We start from the raw sequence: 13,828 nt of genomic DNA, 5'->3' as shown, positions 1-13,828 counted from the left end.
TAGGAGTTTAAGGAGTCGCTATGCGACGGTGGTGCTAATTATATCCACGTTCGTTCATTTCACGCTCGAGCTTCGACTCGTCTGATTTAGTACGTCGAGTTAACGATATGTAATATCGTGTTTAGATGTGTTCATACTTTCATATTTGTTGTTAGGATTGATCAGTACTTTGTGGTTGAGTAAATTAAGAAGTAAGTGGTGGTAAATATTGTTATTTGGATCGCTATCGAGGTTTCTCTGTCAAGGCTTTGCTAGCTCGAATGGAATATAGCATTCAGTACGGGGTTTTTTCATAATAAAACCATCCAGCTGTTTAGTTAGTTGAAGCTATAAAGTGGATTATCATAGATGACAGTAAGTGCTTTCTATGTGGGAATGTAACCTATGATAGAAAATCTAAGGATCCTTTATAATAAGTGTTTGAATCTTTACATTATGCTTACAGTATTAGAGTTTAAGAGATATACTGTATAGTTATATATACTGACTATTGTTTGCTTTGTTTAGTAATGTATATTAGTGCTTAGAGAGGAATGAGTGTATGCATATGTTTGATTTATTCATTTGTAATTTGTTTCTCTCTTTATAGAAACCACACTCATAATTGCACTCACCCTCAAACTCACTCACACAAGAAAGAGGAATAAAGAAACAGAATCAGAACTATTTCTCCGCTCTTTATTTCATACTCTGGAACATTTGGCCTTAAGTGGTGTTCTGGCCGACACACCTGAGTGAACTTGGTGATAAACCCAGAACTAGCACCTAGACTGAGCATCTACCCATTATCTTCACTACATTGATGGTCCTTCGAGCCGGATCACTGAGTTTACGTCAGAGATGGAACTACATCCAGAGTATGATGCTAGTGGTGCACGTCCCAAACGGCACATTCGCCCACCTGTGCGCTATGCAGATTATGAGGTCGATTATAGAGGCTACATCGGTCAGAGGTACAGAGAGGAATCAGAGAGTTCTCACCAGGAGGGAAATGCCAGGATGACATGCCTCACCTCCCCACCAGACTCTCCTCTTCGACGCCAGAGGCGGGATGCTATTCTTCAGGAGATGGACCTGGGCTATAGGGCTGAGAACCAACAGCACAGCCAGAAGAATCAGCTAGCCCCCCAGCGGTTTCCAGAGAGAGAGTTTAGGGAACAGCTACGAGATTACTCTACTCCCCTACCTCCAGCGCTGCACCCCATACATCCACAGCATGACAGCCGAGTTGAGTTAGATGACATTCGTCATGAAAGACACCTCCTGCAGCAGACACAGCGGCACATGGCATCAGACTTGGTCGAGCTTAGAGCGCTGCGAGCAGACATGAGACAGTTAGTAGATTCTGTTTGCAACATGCAGAGTCCAACCTCTCTTCATACCAGAAAGCCAGAGTTAACGGTGATGTCATCACGGCCACCTGTTGAAAGTGAACCTAACGCTGAGGAAGAGGATGATTGGCCGGCACCACCACCATGGCCGGGCCCAGTAATGGAAGAAGCACTGCCAGCCCCAGCTCCTGACAAGTTTGTGGGCCAGAGTGGGTCCTTTCCTACTGCAAAGCCATGGGATGACACTGTCCGTCAGCCATCGCCTTGGTTCAAGCCCGTTCAGTTTCTGCCACAGTCACATGGACTACCTCCAGCTGAGCCCAAGTACTCTACAGCTTATGGTGGCCAACGGAGTGAGCTTGGCTGTAACGCAACACCCCAACAGCGACATCCAAGCATGGCATGGACACAGCCACTGCCCTTTAGATCACCTCAGGGTCATAACTCCAACGTCCCAGAGTCAAGTTACCGTGGGCCACGCCCAACAATCCGCAACTTCGCCAGTCGGGACTCAAGTGAGTTGTTGCTCGTCTGCTGAGCAAGCTGCCGTATGAGCAAAGAGCCGAGTTTCGCCGCTGCATGTATCATCAGGGAACAAGAACCCACACCTTAACTAATCTTTCAGATTGGCTGAAATACGAGTCTTGGTGCAAGGACTTTGAAGGAAAGTTAGCTGTGAGAGGAGTGCGGGAGAAGCCGGTGTTCCGACAAGAGGGTAGGAATGGTAAGCAACCTACCACTGTCCTCCATGGTGTGAAGGACACAGCTAAGAAACCTGAGGCTCCAGTGCCACGCAGCTCCTTCAAAGGGAACAAGAGCAAGCCATACTGTCCATTCTGCAATAACGAGGAACACTACCTTAGCCAGTGTACAGAGGTATCCAGGCTATCAAAGGATCAGCTGACTGAATGGATTAAAAGGAACAAGAGATGTTGGCGATGTGCACGGCCACACCAGGCGGCTCAGTGCAACTTAAAGAAAACTTGCAGCCTCTGCCAAGGGAAACACCTCCAGGTGCTGCATGAGGTGAATATGAGGACACCTAAGGAGGCATCATCGACACCAGCAGCGGAAAGCCATGGCATAAGGGGCACAACAGAGGTTCTGTATCTAGACAGACCCACTGAAGGCAGTCGGGTTCTTCTTAAAGTTGTCAAAGTCCGCATTCACCATGGTGACCAATCAATCAACACCTATGCCATACTTGACGACGGTTCAGATAGAACTATGCTGTTGCCAGATGCTGCAGAGAAGCTAGGTGTGCAGGGGATTCAAGATAACCTACCACTACGCACAATTAGAGATGAAGTGCGGACCCTCCGTGGTGCATCAGTGTCGTTCTCCATTTCTTCGCCATCAAAGCCAAAGACTAAGTTCAAGATCATAGGTGCATTCACCAGTGCTCGTATTGGACTAGCAACCCATACTTACCCCATGGAGCAACTCAGGAACACATACAAGCACCTTATTGGCCTTCCCGTTCAGACCCTTATGAATGTTAAGCCCCTGCTTCTAATTGGAAGTGACCACCCCCATCTCGTCACTCCCATTGAACCTGTCAGATTGGGACCTCCAGGAGGGCCTGCTGCCATCCGCACAAGGCTGGGCTGGACACTGCAGGGCCCAGCGAGTGTAGTCTGTCACCTCACCCAACCACGGCAGTGTCTATTTACAACAGTAGCACCCCAGGTGAGCTAACTGATGAAACATGTTGAGAGGCGACTGGCTAGAGATTCTGCACGGGCAGAAGCCTACAGAGTGGAGATGGAGAAACTTATCAAGGCGGGCTATGTCATCAAGTGTGGACCGAAAGTTTCAGCCGAGGAAGGTTGTGAGGAATGGTATATTCCTCACCATCTGGTGAGCCATAATGGCAAGAATAGGCTGGTATTCAACTGCTCCTACCAGTATCGAGGGCAGATCCTCAATGACCATCTACTGCCTGGGCCGACATTAGGAGCATCACTACTGGGAGTTCTGCTAAGATTCTGAGAGCATGCAGTTGCGGTTAGCGGAGACATTAGAGGCATGTTCCACCAAGTTCGCCTCCTCCCAGAAGATCGTGCTCTGCTCAAATTCCTTTGGCGCGACGTCAGTCAAGAAGGCCCTCCTGCAGTGTACGAGTGGCAGGTGCTACCGTTTGGTACAACATGTAGCCCCTGCTGTGCCACATTCGCCTTACAGCGCCACGTCTCTGATAACAGCCAGCCAGATGAAGAGGTGAGGTTCTCAGTTGAGAAATGCTTTTATGTAGATAACTGCCTCCAGAGTGTTCCCAATATTGCTGATGCGAGGCACCTTGTAGACAAGCTACGAGCCCTTCTTGCGTCTGCAGGCTTTGATCTGCGTCAGTGGGCAAGCAACGAACCAGGTGTAATAAGTCACCTACCACAAGAGAGCTGCTCTGCCAGTGTTGAGCTATGGCTGGCTCAGAAAAAGACAGATACCCCAGAATCTACTCTAGGGCTAAGCTGGCTCTTCCACACGGATGTACTTGGCTACAAGCATCGCCATGTGGAGTACGGGGTTCCCACGATGCGTAATATCTATAAGGTGCTGGCGAGTCAGTACGACCCCTTGGGGTTCATCCTACCCTACACCACCAGGGCTAAGATAATTGTCCGACACCTTTGGGACAAACACAGGGGATGGGATGATCCATTACTACCGCAGGAGCTTCTGCAGCAGTGGAAAGACTGGGAAGAAGATTTACAAGTCTTATCTCAAGTCACCCTGCCCCGACCATACTTGTCGAAGGACGTGGACACCTCTGGTCTTTAGAGAGAGGTGCATGTATTTTGCGACGCCTCAGAAGAGGCTTATGGATCAGTGGCATACCTCCGGACCACTGACAGACACGGTGAAGTGTATCTGTCATTCCTGATGGCCCGTTCTAGAGTTGCTCCCAAGCGATTTCACTCTATGCCCCGATGAGAACTCTGTGCTGCCCTTACGGGTGCACAGCTCTCGCAGGTGCTGAAGAGGGAGCTTACCATCCACATTGATCATACAATCCTTTGGTCAGATTCCACAACGGTGCTGACATGGCTGAGGTCTGAATCCTGTCGATTCAAGGTCTTTGTGGGCACCCGCGTGGCCGAGATACAGGAGTTGACTGACAGGCATGCCTGGAGATATGTTGATACCGCAAGAAACCCTGCTGATGACGTAACACGAGGGAAGAAGCTGAGAGAGCTTGTTCAGCCAAATAGATGGAGCCTGGGACCTGCCTTCCTCCTGACCAGTCCAGACTCATGGCCAGAGGACCCTGCTGTTGAACAAGCAGAAGATACCTCAGAGCTGCGCAAGTCTACTTTCTGTGGGGTCGCCGCAGTTGCATCAAGCCAGTCGACTTCAGACGTGAGTCAATACGGCTCGTGGAAGGAGCTGCTGGATGAGACAGTGCAGGAGCTGCATGGGGCGGCCAACTCTAATGATAAGCCCACAGCTGAAGACTACCGACAGGCTGAACAGTTAATACTTCAGAGGGCTCAGAGGGATAGTTTTCAACAAGAGTACAGCCTCCTGAAAGCTGGTAAACCAGTTCCCAGCAGCAGTCGACTCCGCACGCTGTCTCCAGAGCTGGATGAAAAGGGAGAGCTCATTCGTGTTGGAGGTCGACTCCGTCGAGCAGAAGGCTTAGAACTGACCACTCTTCATCCAGTCATCTTAGACCCAGGTCATCGAGTGACTACGCTCTTGATCCAAGACTTCGATAACCGCCTACGCCACCCAGGCCCAGAGCGGGTGTTCGCTGAGCTTCAACGCTCCTTCTGGATCCTGCGAGGGCGTGAGGCTGTCCGGCGCTACCAGTATAGCTGCGCTGACTGTCGGCGATGGAGGGCAAGACCTGCAGTGCCGAAAATGGCAGACCTGCCATCAGCCCGTCTGCGCCTTTACAAGCCGGCTTTCTATTCTACGGGGATGGACTGCTTTGGGCCATTTGAGGTCAAAGTTGGCCGGCGCCGGGAGAAGAGATGGGGGATCATTTTCAAGTGCCTCACAACGAGGGCGGTGCACTTGGACCTCCTTACCTCTATTGATACGGATGCTTTTCTGATGTCCCTTCGTCGGTTTATTTCCCGTAGAGGAACTCCTGCCGAGCTGTTCTCCGATCAAGGGACAAATTTCAAGGGAGGTGAGCGAGAACTCCGTGAGACCTTCGCTGGAATGTCTAAAGAACTACAACATCTCCTTGCACCACAGAAGATCTCCTTCCGCTTTAACCCCCCAGCCGCTCCTCACTTCGGAGGGGTGTGGGAGAGGGAGATACGCTCAGTTAAGAGCGCACTCTATGCCACAGTTGGTGCTCAACCTGTTCCGGAAGAAGTGCTTCGCACTGTACTTACTGAGGTGGAAGGGATCCTTAACAGTAAGCCCTTGGGTTATGTGTCTTCAGATGCCAGCGACCCAGATCCAGTGACTCCCAGTGTTCTTCTTATGGGGCGGCCTGATGGTTCGTTGCCTCAGGTAGTCTACCCCGAAAGTGAGCTCATCTGTCGCCGCCGTTGGAAACACTCCCAAGTTTTGGCTGACCACTTTTGGGCCCGTTTCATCCGACTCTATGTGCCGAGCCTGCAAGCTCGCCAGAAGTGGCAGGCTACACCAGCTGATATTGAAGGGGACTGTGTAGTGATGATCGCTGACCCACATCTACCGAGGGCCCTCTGGCCCATTGGGAAAGTGGTCAAGACTCATCCCAGACCTGACGGGCACATCAGGTCCGCTGATGTAAAGGTGAAGGAGAGAATCTACACACGGCCAGTTGCCAGGCTGGTTGTCCTCCCTGCACTTCCATCTGGAGAAGATGGAAACGGTTCCACTCCTGCCGCTACACCCCAGCCATAGAACTTTGTTGCCTTTATTGATGAGCGAATGTATTACATACATTCGGGGGCGGCTGTAGAAAAGGCCCCAAAGTTATGTCAGTGTTGATATTATTTAGTGTAGTTGACCATATTAGGCTTTATGTTTCACGTTTACTTCCGTTTATTCAGTGCTTTTAACGGTAGCCGAAAGGCGCGCTGGTTTGTATACTATCTGACATCACACAGTTAGTATGCAGTACGATAGAGATAGTCAGTCAGTCGGTCGGTCGGATTGTAGATGTGAGCTGCACCTTTCTTCAGAGTGTGCGTAAATGAGAAGAGTAAGTACATCTGTGATATTGTATTATTTGTGAAACTAGTTATTTCTGTTATTTGATGTGGATAAGAGTTAGGAGTTTAAGGAGTCGCTATGCGACGGTGGTGCTAATTATATCCACGTTCGTTCATTTCACGCTCGAGCTTCGACTCGTCTGATTTAGTACGTCGAGTTAACGATATGTAATATCGTGTTTAGATGTGTTCATATTTTCATATTTGTTGTTAGGATTGATCAGTACTTTGTGGTTGAGTAAATTAAGAAGTAAGTGGTGGTAAATATTGTTATTTGGATCGCTATCGAGGTTTCTCTGTCAAGGCTTTGCTAGCTCGAATGGAATATAGCATTCAGTACGGGGTTTTTTCATAATAAAACCATCCAGCTGTTTAGTTAGTTGAAGCTATAAAGTGGATTATCATAGATGACAGTAAGTGCTGTCAATGTGGGAATGTAACCTATGATAGAAAATCTGAGGATCCTTTATAATAAGTGTTTGAATCTTTACATTATGCTTACAGTATTAGAGTTTAAGAGATATACTGTATAGTTATATATACTGACTATTGTTTGCTTTGTTTAGTAATGTATATTAGTGCTTAGAGAGGAATGAGTGTATGCATATGTTTGATTTATTCATTTGTAATTTGTTTCTCTCTTTATAGAAACCACACTCATAATTACACTCACCCTCAAACTCACTCACACAAGAAAGAGGAATAAAGAAACAGAATCAGAACTATTTCTCCGCTCTTTATTTCATACTCTGGAACATTTGGCCTTAAGTGGTGTTCTGGCCGACACACCTGAGTGAACTTGGTGATAAACCCAGAACTAGCACCTAGACTGAGCATCTACCCATTATCTTCACTACAACATGGTTTAATGTTAAAGATGCACAATGAATAATCATACAGAGTGCTGATAAAGATGTGTAATGTGGCAACAAGCAGTAATATTGGTGTGGCTCAAAAGTTTATATGTCCCCAATATAAGAGCACAGTTTATTATATGTACACATTATAGTTTTTTATGCATAATTGCTATAAGATGTCTTCTCTTCACTATTGATTTATGTTCAATAATGGAATCAAAGCAAACGATACTCGGTTACTAACGTAACCTCGGTTCTCTCTAGAAGAGGGAACGAGTATTGCGTAAGCTAGCTTACGCTAGGGGTAAACTCATCTTTGCACGAGATATTGAAGCCAAAAAATTATCCTTAATTTTGTATTTATTGTCAACACAGTGCAGCAGCTAGCGGACCTAGAGCAGGCCATATCGCATGCCCATTGGTTGCCCCGCGGCAACTGCTGCAACCTACCACTGAGCCTCGCGCATGACGTCACGTCCAATGAGGGCGTTTTTGCGCCCTTACGCGTCATAGCCCGCCAAAATGGGGGTGGCTTAGCGTATAAAAGTAGGCTCATAGGTTGTCTCACTGGTTTCATCAGATGAAGCGATAAGACGCTCGTGGCGCCTGCACGGTCAGGTTACGCAATACTCATTCCCTCTTCTAGAGAGAACCGAGGTTACGTTAGTAACCGAGTATCGTTCTCTTACGAGAGGTTCTCTCGTATTGCATAAACTAGCTTACGCTACGGGAACCCATTGTCAACGCCGTGCGCGCCCAGCCTCCACTTCTTGAGTCCCAGGGATTCCCGGGGAACATAGATAAGTGGGAAACAGGTGGCCAGCAATGCGGGCCAGCACATGTTAAAAGCACATATAGGATATACAGAACGGCGTCGCCGGTCCATAACTGTTCAACCTATAGTGCAGCTCAACCAGGAGAGCTAACGTTGCGTGAGGGAAGTCCGCGCATGATAATCTGGGCAGGACAACACACTGCTCACACTGACAGAAGTCTAGCCTGCAAGGCGGAAACTTCGAGGCTATAAAACCTAACAAATGTGGACGGAGAGGCCCAGCCTGCCGCCTCACAAATGTCCTGAATGGAAATTCCGCTGGACCAAGCCCACGACGAGGCCACGCCTCTGGTGGAATGCGCCCTAACGCCCAAAGGGCATTGCAGACCTTTAGACATATAAGCAGTTATGATAGCTTCCACTATCCATCTGGACAGGCTCTGTTTCGCGGCAGCGAGACCCTTGGTGCGCCCATCAAACGAGACAAAGAGCTGTTCCGAACGCCTGAAAGAGGCGGAGCGTGTAATGTAAATCCTGAGCGCCCTGACGGGGCAGAGGAGATTCACATCACCCTCACTGTCGGATGCAGGCAGAGCCGAGAGAGAAATGACCTGCGCTCTGAATGGGGTGCCCAGTATTTTAGGGACATAACTATGTCTTGGCTTGAGGATGACTTTAGAGTCATTTGGCCCGAACTCAAGACACGCAGCACTAACAGATAGTGCGTGTAAATCCCCCACACGTTTAACTGATGACAGAGCTGTCAGAAAAACGGTTTTGAGCGAGAGGTACTTTACATCCACGGAGTCTAGCGGTTCAAAGGGGAAAGCTTTCAGGGCCTCTAGGACCAGTGAAAGATCCCAGATGGGAACCGAGGGGGGTCGCGGGGGGTTCATCTGTCTAGCTCCTCTAAGTAAGCGAATGACGAGCTTGTTCCTTCCTATTGACTGGCCGCGCGTCGACTCAGCGAACGCTGCAACGGCCGCCACATAGACTTTAAGCGTGGATGGGGACCTGCCCTTATCCAACAGCTCCTAAAGGAAGCTAAGCAACCCCGGGACCCCGCACATTCGTGGGTCTAGATCTCTATCGGCGCACCATTTGGAGAACACCGACCATTTAGACGCATAAAGCCGCCACGTTCTTTGAAAAGAACATCGGGCAATGAGCGTTGTCTTTTGACGCAAAGAGGTCGACTTTCGCTTTGCCGAAAAGGCGCCATAGTAACTGGACTGTTTGGGGGTGCAAGGACCATTCCCCCGGGGGGATGTGGTTCCTGGACAGTGTGTCTGGACCGTCGTTCAGATGGTCACGTGCGCAGCTCTCAGCGAGCGCAGACGGCCCTGAGACCACATAAGAAGGCGTTCCGTCAGATGGCAGAGGTTTCTGGATCTAACGCCGCCCTGACGGTTTATGTAGGATACCACCGACATGTTGTCCGAGCGGACCAGTACATGGTGGTCCTGTATGAACCGCTATCATTTCCAGACAGTTTATGTGGAAGTGTTTCTCTTGGTCCGACCACAGGCCAAAGGCCGGTCTGCCCTCGAAGACGGCGCCCCAACCCAGGTTGGAGGCGTCCGTCGAGATGACCAATCGGTGTGAAACAGCCCCCATCATCCCTCCCCGCTGGTACCAGTCGGCCGCTAATCAGGGCTGCAGAGCCGAAACGCAGCTCTGAGTCACTCTGATTCGCCTGTAGCCTGAAACCCAAGCCCGGTGAGGCACTTGGGAGTTCAGCCAGCGTTGTAGCGGGCGCATGCGCAGCAGGCCCAGCTGAAGCACAGCCGCAGCTGATGCCATACAGCCTAGCATCCTCTGTAATGTCTTCAGAGGTATAATGCTGCCTTTCTGGAAAGACGCGGCTAGCTGTCGAACACGGCACGCGCTGTGTCGATAAGCGGGCCGTCATAGCCATTCTATTCCTAGGAAGGAAACTGACTGACTGGGCAGTAATGAGCTCTTGGTCCAGTTGACCGTGAGACCCAAGCTTTCCAGATGGCTGAGAAGCGCAGCTCTGTGAGATATAAGTTCCATCTCTGACTGGGCTAAAATCAGCCAATCGTCCAAATAGTTACGAATTCGCAGCCCTTTCACTCTCAAGGGGGCGAGAGCCGTATCCATGCATTTCGTAAATGTACGGGGTGCTAAGGATAGGCCGAACGGGAGAACGGTGTATTGATATGCCCGACCGTCGAAGGCGAATCTCAAGAATGGCCTGTGACGCGTGGCTATCGGAATCTGAAAGTATGCATCTTTCAGATCGAGAGAAACGAACCAGTCTCCTTGGCGAATGTGTCCAAGGATTTGCCTGGTCGTAATCATTTTGAACGGCCATCTCATGAGAGCTTTGTTCAAATGTTTCAGATCTAAGAAAGGTCTTAGAGCTCCGTCCTTCTTGGGTACGAGAAAATAACGGCTATAGAAGCCTGACTCGCTCTGAGAAGGAGGTACTGGTTCTATGGCCCCTTTGCACAGCAGTTTGGCCATTTCTGCGCGGAGTAGATGTGCTACATCTGCTTTCACTTTCGTCTCGGTCCGAGCTCGAAAGCGAGGGGGATGGTGAGCGAACTGAAGCGAATAGCCCGGACTTATCGTGCTTAGCACCCAATCTGTCACACCTGGAATAGCCTTCCATGCTTCTACATGTATAGTAGAATGGACTCCGGGTTCCGTTGGCCGCGTAGCGCGGGCTCGGGAAACTGTACCGGAGGCGTGAGCTGGGTGCGCACGCTTTCTGATCTCAGTAATGGCGTCTCGCCGACAGCTGTAACTGCCTGAGCCACTTGATATGACCCGATTACTGTGAATGGGGAACATTTCGTGGCGATATTTATTGCGAGCGGAGTCTGGGGCAAAGTGTTTGTCCGTAAGCGTGAGTGCTCGTGGGCGGTCACGTGACATACGTTCATAACATGGCGGCTGAGAGGCTGTTGCCGTGTAACAGAGCGTGCAGCGAGTAGGTGTGAGCACAGATTTGTGGGCACATTGTTTACATCTAACACTCGAGCGGCGTTTGCCAGCTTTATGAGAGTGGGCTCTGTGAGCATGTGAGATACATGGGGCATAGTGTTTACATGTAGGGGTGACCAATGTTACACTGACTTGTGGGCACGTTTTCTACACATAAAACACACTCGGCGTGAGCCGGATAACCTTAATTTATACCCTTTTTTGCGATTTCTCTGGGTCGTTTGTGTGCAGGCGAGCGGGCTGTGTTGCCGACTCATTGGCTGCTATATGTATGTCTGCAGTAGCCTTCACCGAGGGGACTGACAGGACGAGATGCTTCGACGGGGTCCGGCCGCGGCGAGACTAACGCGTCTTTTCCTCACTAGCGTTGCTAGGAGGGCTTTCCCTGCTCGGGCTTCAGCACAACCCTAGACCGGGGTCCCCGGGGGGGAGGCGGCCTGCGACCGGAGGAGCGAGATCTAGGGCGGCCGCCCTGTCGACGCTGCAGATGCTGGGGCTGGGCTGGGCGCTGGCTAGCTTGACGTGCAGGCGGCTCACGTGGGCGGCTTGCGGAAGAGCTAAAGAGCAGCTTGTCCAGTGGCGGCGAAGGCGCGGCCGACAAGGGCTGAGGTAGTTCTGCAGGCATTGGACGGGAGCGCAGACTTTGAGCGCCATCTCGTGGAGGGCGGGCAAAGGTGCACTGCCACCACCGCTTCCACTGTGGGGATAGAGGTGTATCCCTTCTCGGCGGCGACCTCCACTCGGGAGAGCGTCGAGGAGACATTAGCGTGGAGCCTTGCGGAGAATGGTGCGTTCCACGATTTTGACAGCTCAGTGTGCAGCTCTGGCAGAAAGGGTGCAGATCTGGAAACGGGCTGAGGGCGGCGGCTGTGCAGGAAACAGCCGTCGAGCCTGTTGGGTGCGGGCTCCTTCGGCGGTGACCAATCAAGCCCGAGTTGGTCGACGGCCTTAGAGAGGCATTAACTCGGCGTCCACGCCTGCCCGAGTCCTGCTGGATTCCTGCTGGAGAAGGAGAGAGTGAGGCCGGCGGAAGACGTTCCGGCGAGCACTTCACTGCGGCCACGGGCTCCGGCATCCTCTGAGCATGGCGCTTCTTCCTGCGCGGTCCAGAGGGTGGAGTGACAGCGTTCTGTGTGAATGCTTCGAGTCGAGCCCGCAGGGTCGACAGCGGAAGCCCTTCACAGTGCTCCAGCCGCCCGTATCCAGGGCGAGGGCTGCGTGATCCGTTCCCAGGCAGAGAGCGCAAATAACATGGCGGTCTCCTGCGCTGAGCTGGGCTCTACACGAGCCGCAGGAAAGCCAAGGCATTTTAAAACAAACGCTCGCGCTCTTTTTGTGAGAGAGAGAGAGAGAGTGTTGCAGCGGTAAACACACACAGATAGCAGTATAAAGGATACACGCCGGATGGCGTAGCAGGCACGGATGGCTGAAGGTGGTGAAGATGGCCGGCTTCTTCAGGCACTTTCCTCTGCTTGCTAGTCACTGGTTTCAACGGCGGCGGCTTCTCTCAGAGTCCAGCGATGCGGAGAGCTTTGCTGAAGATGATGAAATCAGTGAGACAACCTACGAGCCTGGCCTTTATACGCTAAGCCACCCCCATTTTGGCGGGCTATGATGCGTAAGGGCGCAAAAGCGCCCTCATTGGACGTGACGTCACGCGCGAGGCTCAGTGGTAGGTTGCAGCAGTTACCGCAGGGTAACCAATGAGCACGCGATATGGCCTGCTCTAGGTCTGCTAGCTGCTGCACTGCGTTGACAATAAATACAAAATTAAGGATAATTTTTTGGCTTCAATATCTCGAGCAAAGATGACTTTACCCGTAGCGTAAGCTAGCTTACGCAATACGAGAGAACCACTCGTAAGAGAACCTACACAGATAGACCACACTCGCCCTTAAAATGACAGGATATTACTAATAAAATATTACTGATTAGACTAATGAACTAATGAGTTGAATCAGGTCTGTTAGTTCAGGATGGACTGAAAAAGCAATTCATTCATCTAATCGTATTTGCAAAACTATCAGAAAACAGAAATATATATATATATATATATATATAAATTTTTTTTTTACATGTACTTCATCAGACTAAAAGGGTCATAGCACTTACATATTGTTGTCCTATTGTTAGTTTAACTGTTTCTATTGTTCTCCTCTTTTGTAAGTCGCTTTGGATAAAAACGTCTGCTAAATGATCAAATGTAAATGTATTTTTGAAAAGCACTAAACAAATAAAACTGCATTGAATTCATTGAATTGAAAATAAATATACTATGTCATATGATGTAATACTGTCTTTATACACATATACACTTTGTACACGTATACACCCATATTGTTTAACCTTTTCTTAATGTCTCACCAAACAGAGAACACATGAGCATATGTATCACAAGAAACTGTTTCAAAATTCCTTTTTACAGTTGATTGTGCATTGACACGAATTCTATAGAGCACAAAAAAGAGGTACGTCATTGTTTTCTCCCCATTTTTTGGGCATCTATAAGTTACATAACTAAGCTGTCACCAACAAAAATCACAAGGATATGATAGAGTACAATGACCTTTATGCCTCATTATTTGGAAATAATCACTTCACTGCATATAATCTCATGTTAGGGTGGAGAAGTATTTTTCAGGCCAAATCAGTAACAATGCTGAATGCGACCAATTAAGAAATTGGTTATAGCAAATAACAAGTATAAATGAAAAAAAAAAAAATCTTTGTACT

General features: G+C 49.5%; 1 protein-coding gene across 1 annotated transcript; it reads right to left on the bottom strand.

The window, feature by feature from the left end:
- Positions 1-8,500: 8,500 nt before the first annotated feature.
- On the bottom strand, positions 8,501-13,813 carry LOC143707197 (uncharacterized). Its single transcript, XM_077199943.1, has 2 exons — positions 9,306-13,813; positions 8,501-9,265 (listed from the first exon to the last, which is right to left on the bottom strand). The coding sequence occupies exon 1, from the start codon at positions 12,168-12,170 to the stop codon at positions 11,466-11,468; it is 705 nt and encodes a 234-aa protein (XP_077056058.1). The 5' UTR covers positions 12,171-13,813; the 3' UTR covers positions 8,501-9,265; positions 9,306-11,465.
- Positions 13,814-13,828: the final 15 nt, after the last annotated feature.

This window comes from Siphateles boraxobius, unplaced genomic scaffold (assembly GCF_051911475.1).
Source record: "Siphateles boraxobius isolate OS27281-9 unplaced genomic scaffold, OSU_SipBor_1 41, whole genome shotgun sequence".
NCBI classification, from domain to species: domain Eukaryota; kingdom Metazoa; phylum Chordata; class Actinopteri; order Cypriniformes; family Leuciscidae; genus Siphateles; species Siphateles boraxobius.
This window is presented reverse-complemented; position numbering and strand designations above follow the sequence as displayed.

Coding starts and splice junctions, on each gene's coding strand:
- LOC143707197 (XM_077199943.1), bottom strand. CDS start 12,170: ATGCCGGAGCCCGTGGCCGCAGTGAAGTGCTCGCCGGAACGTCTTCCG.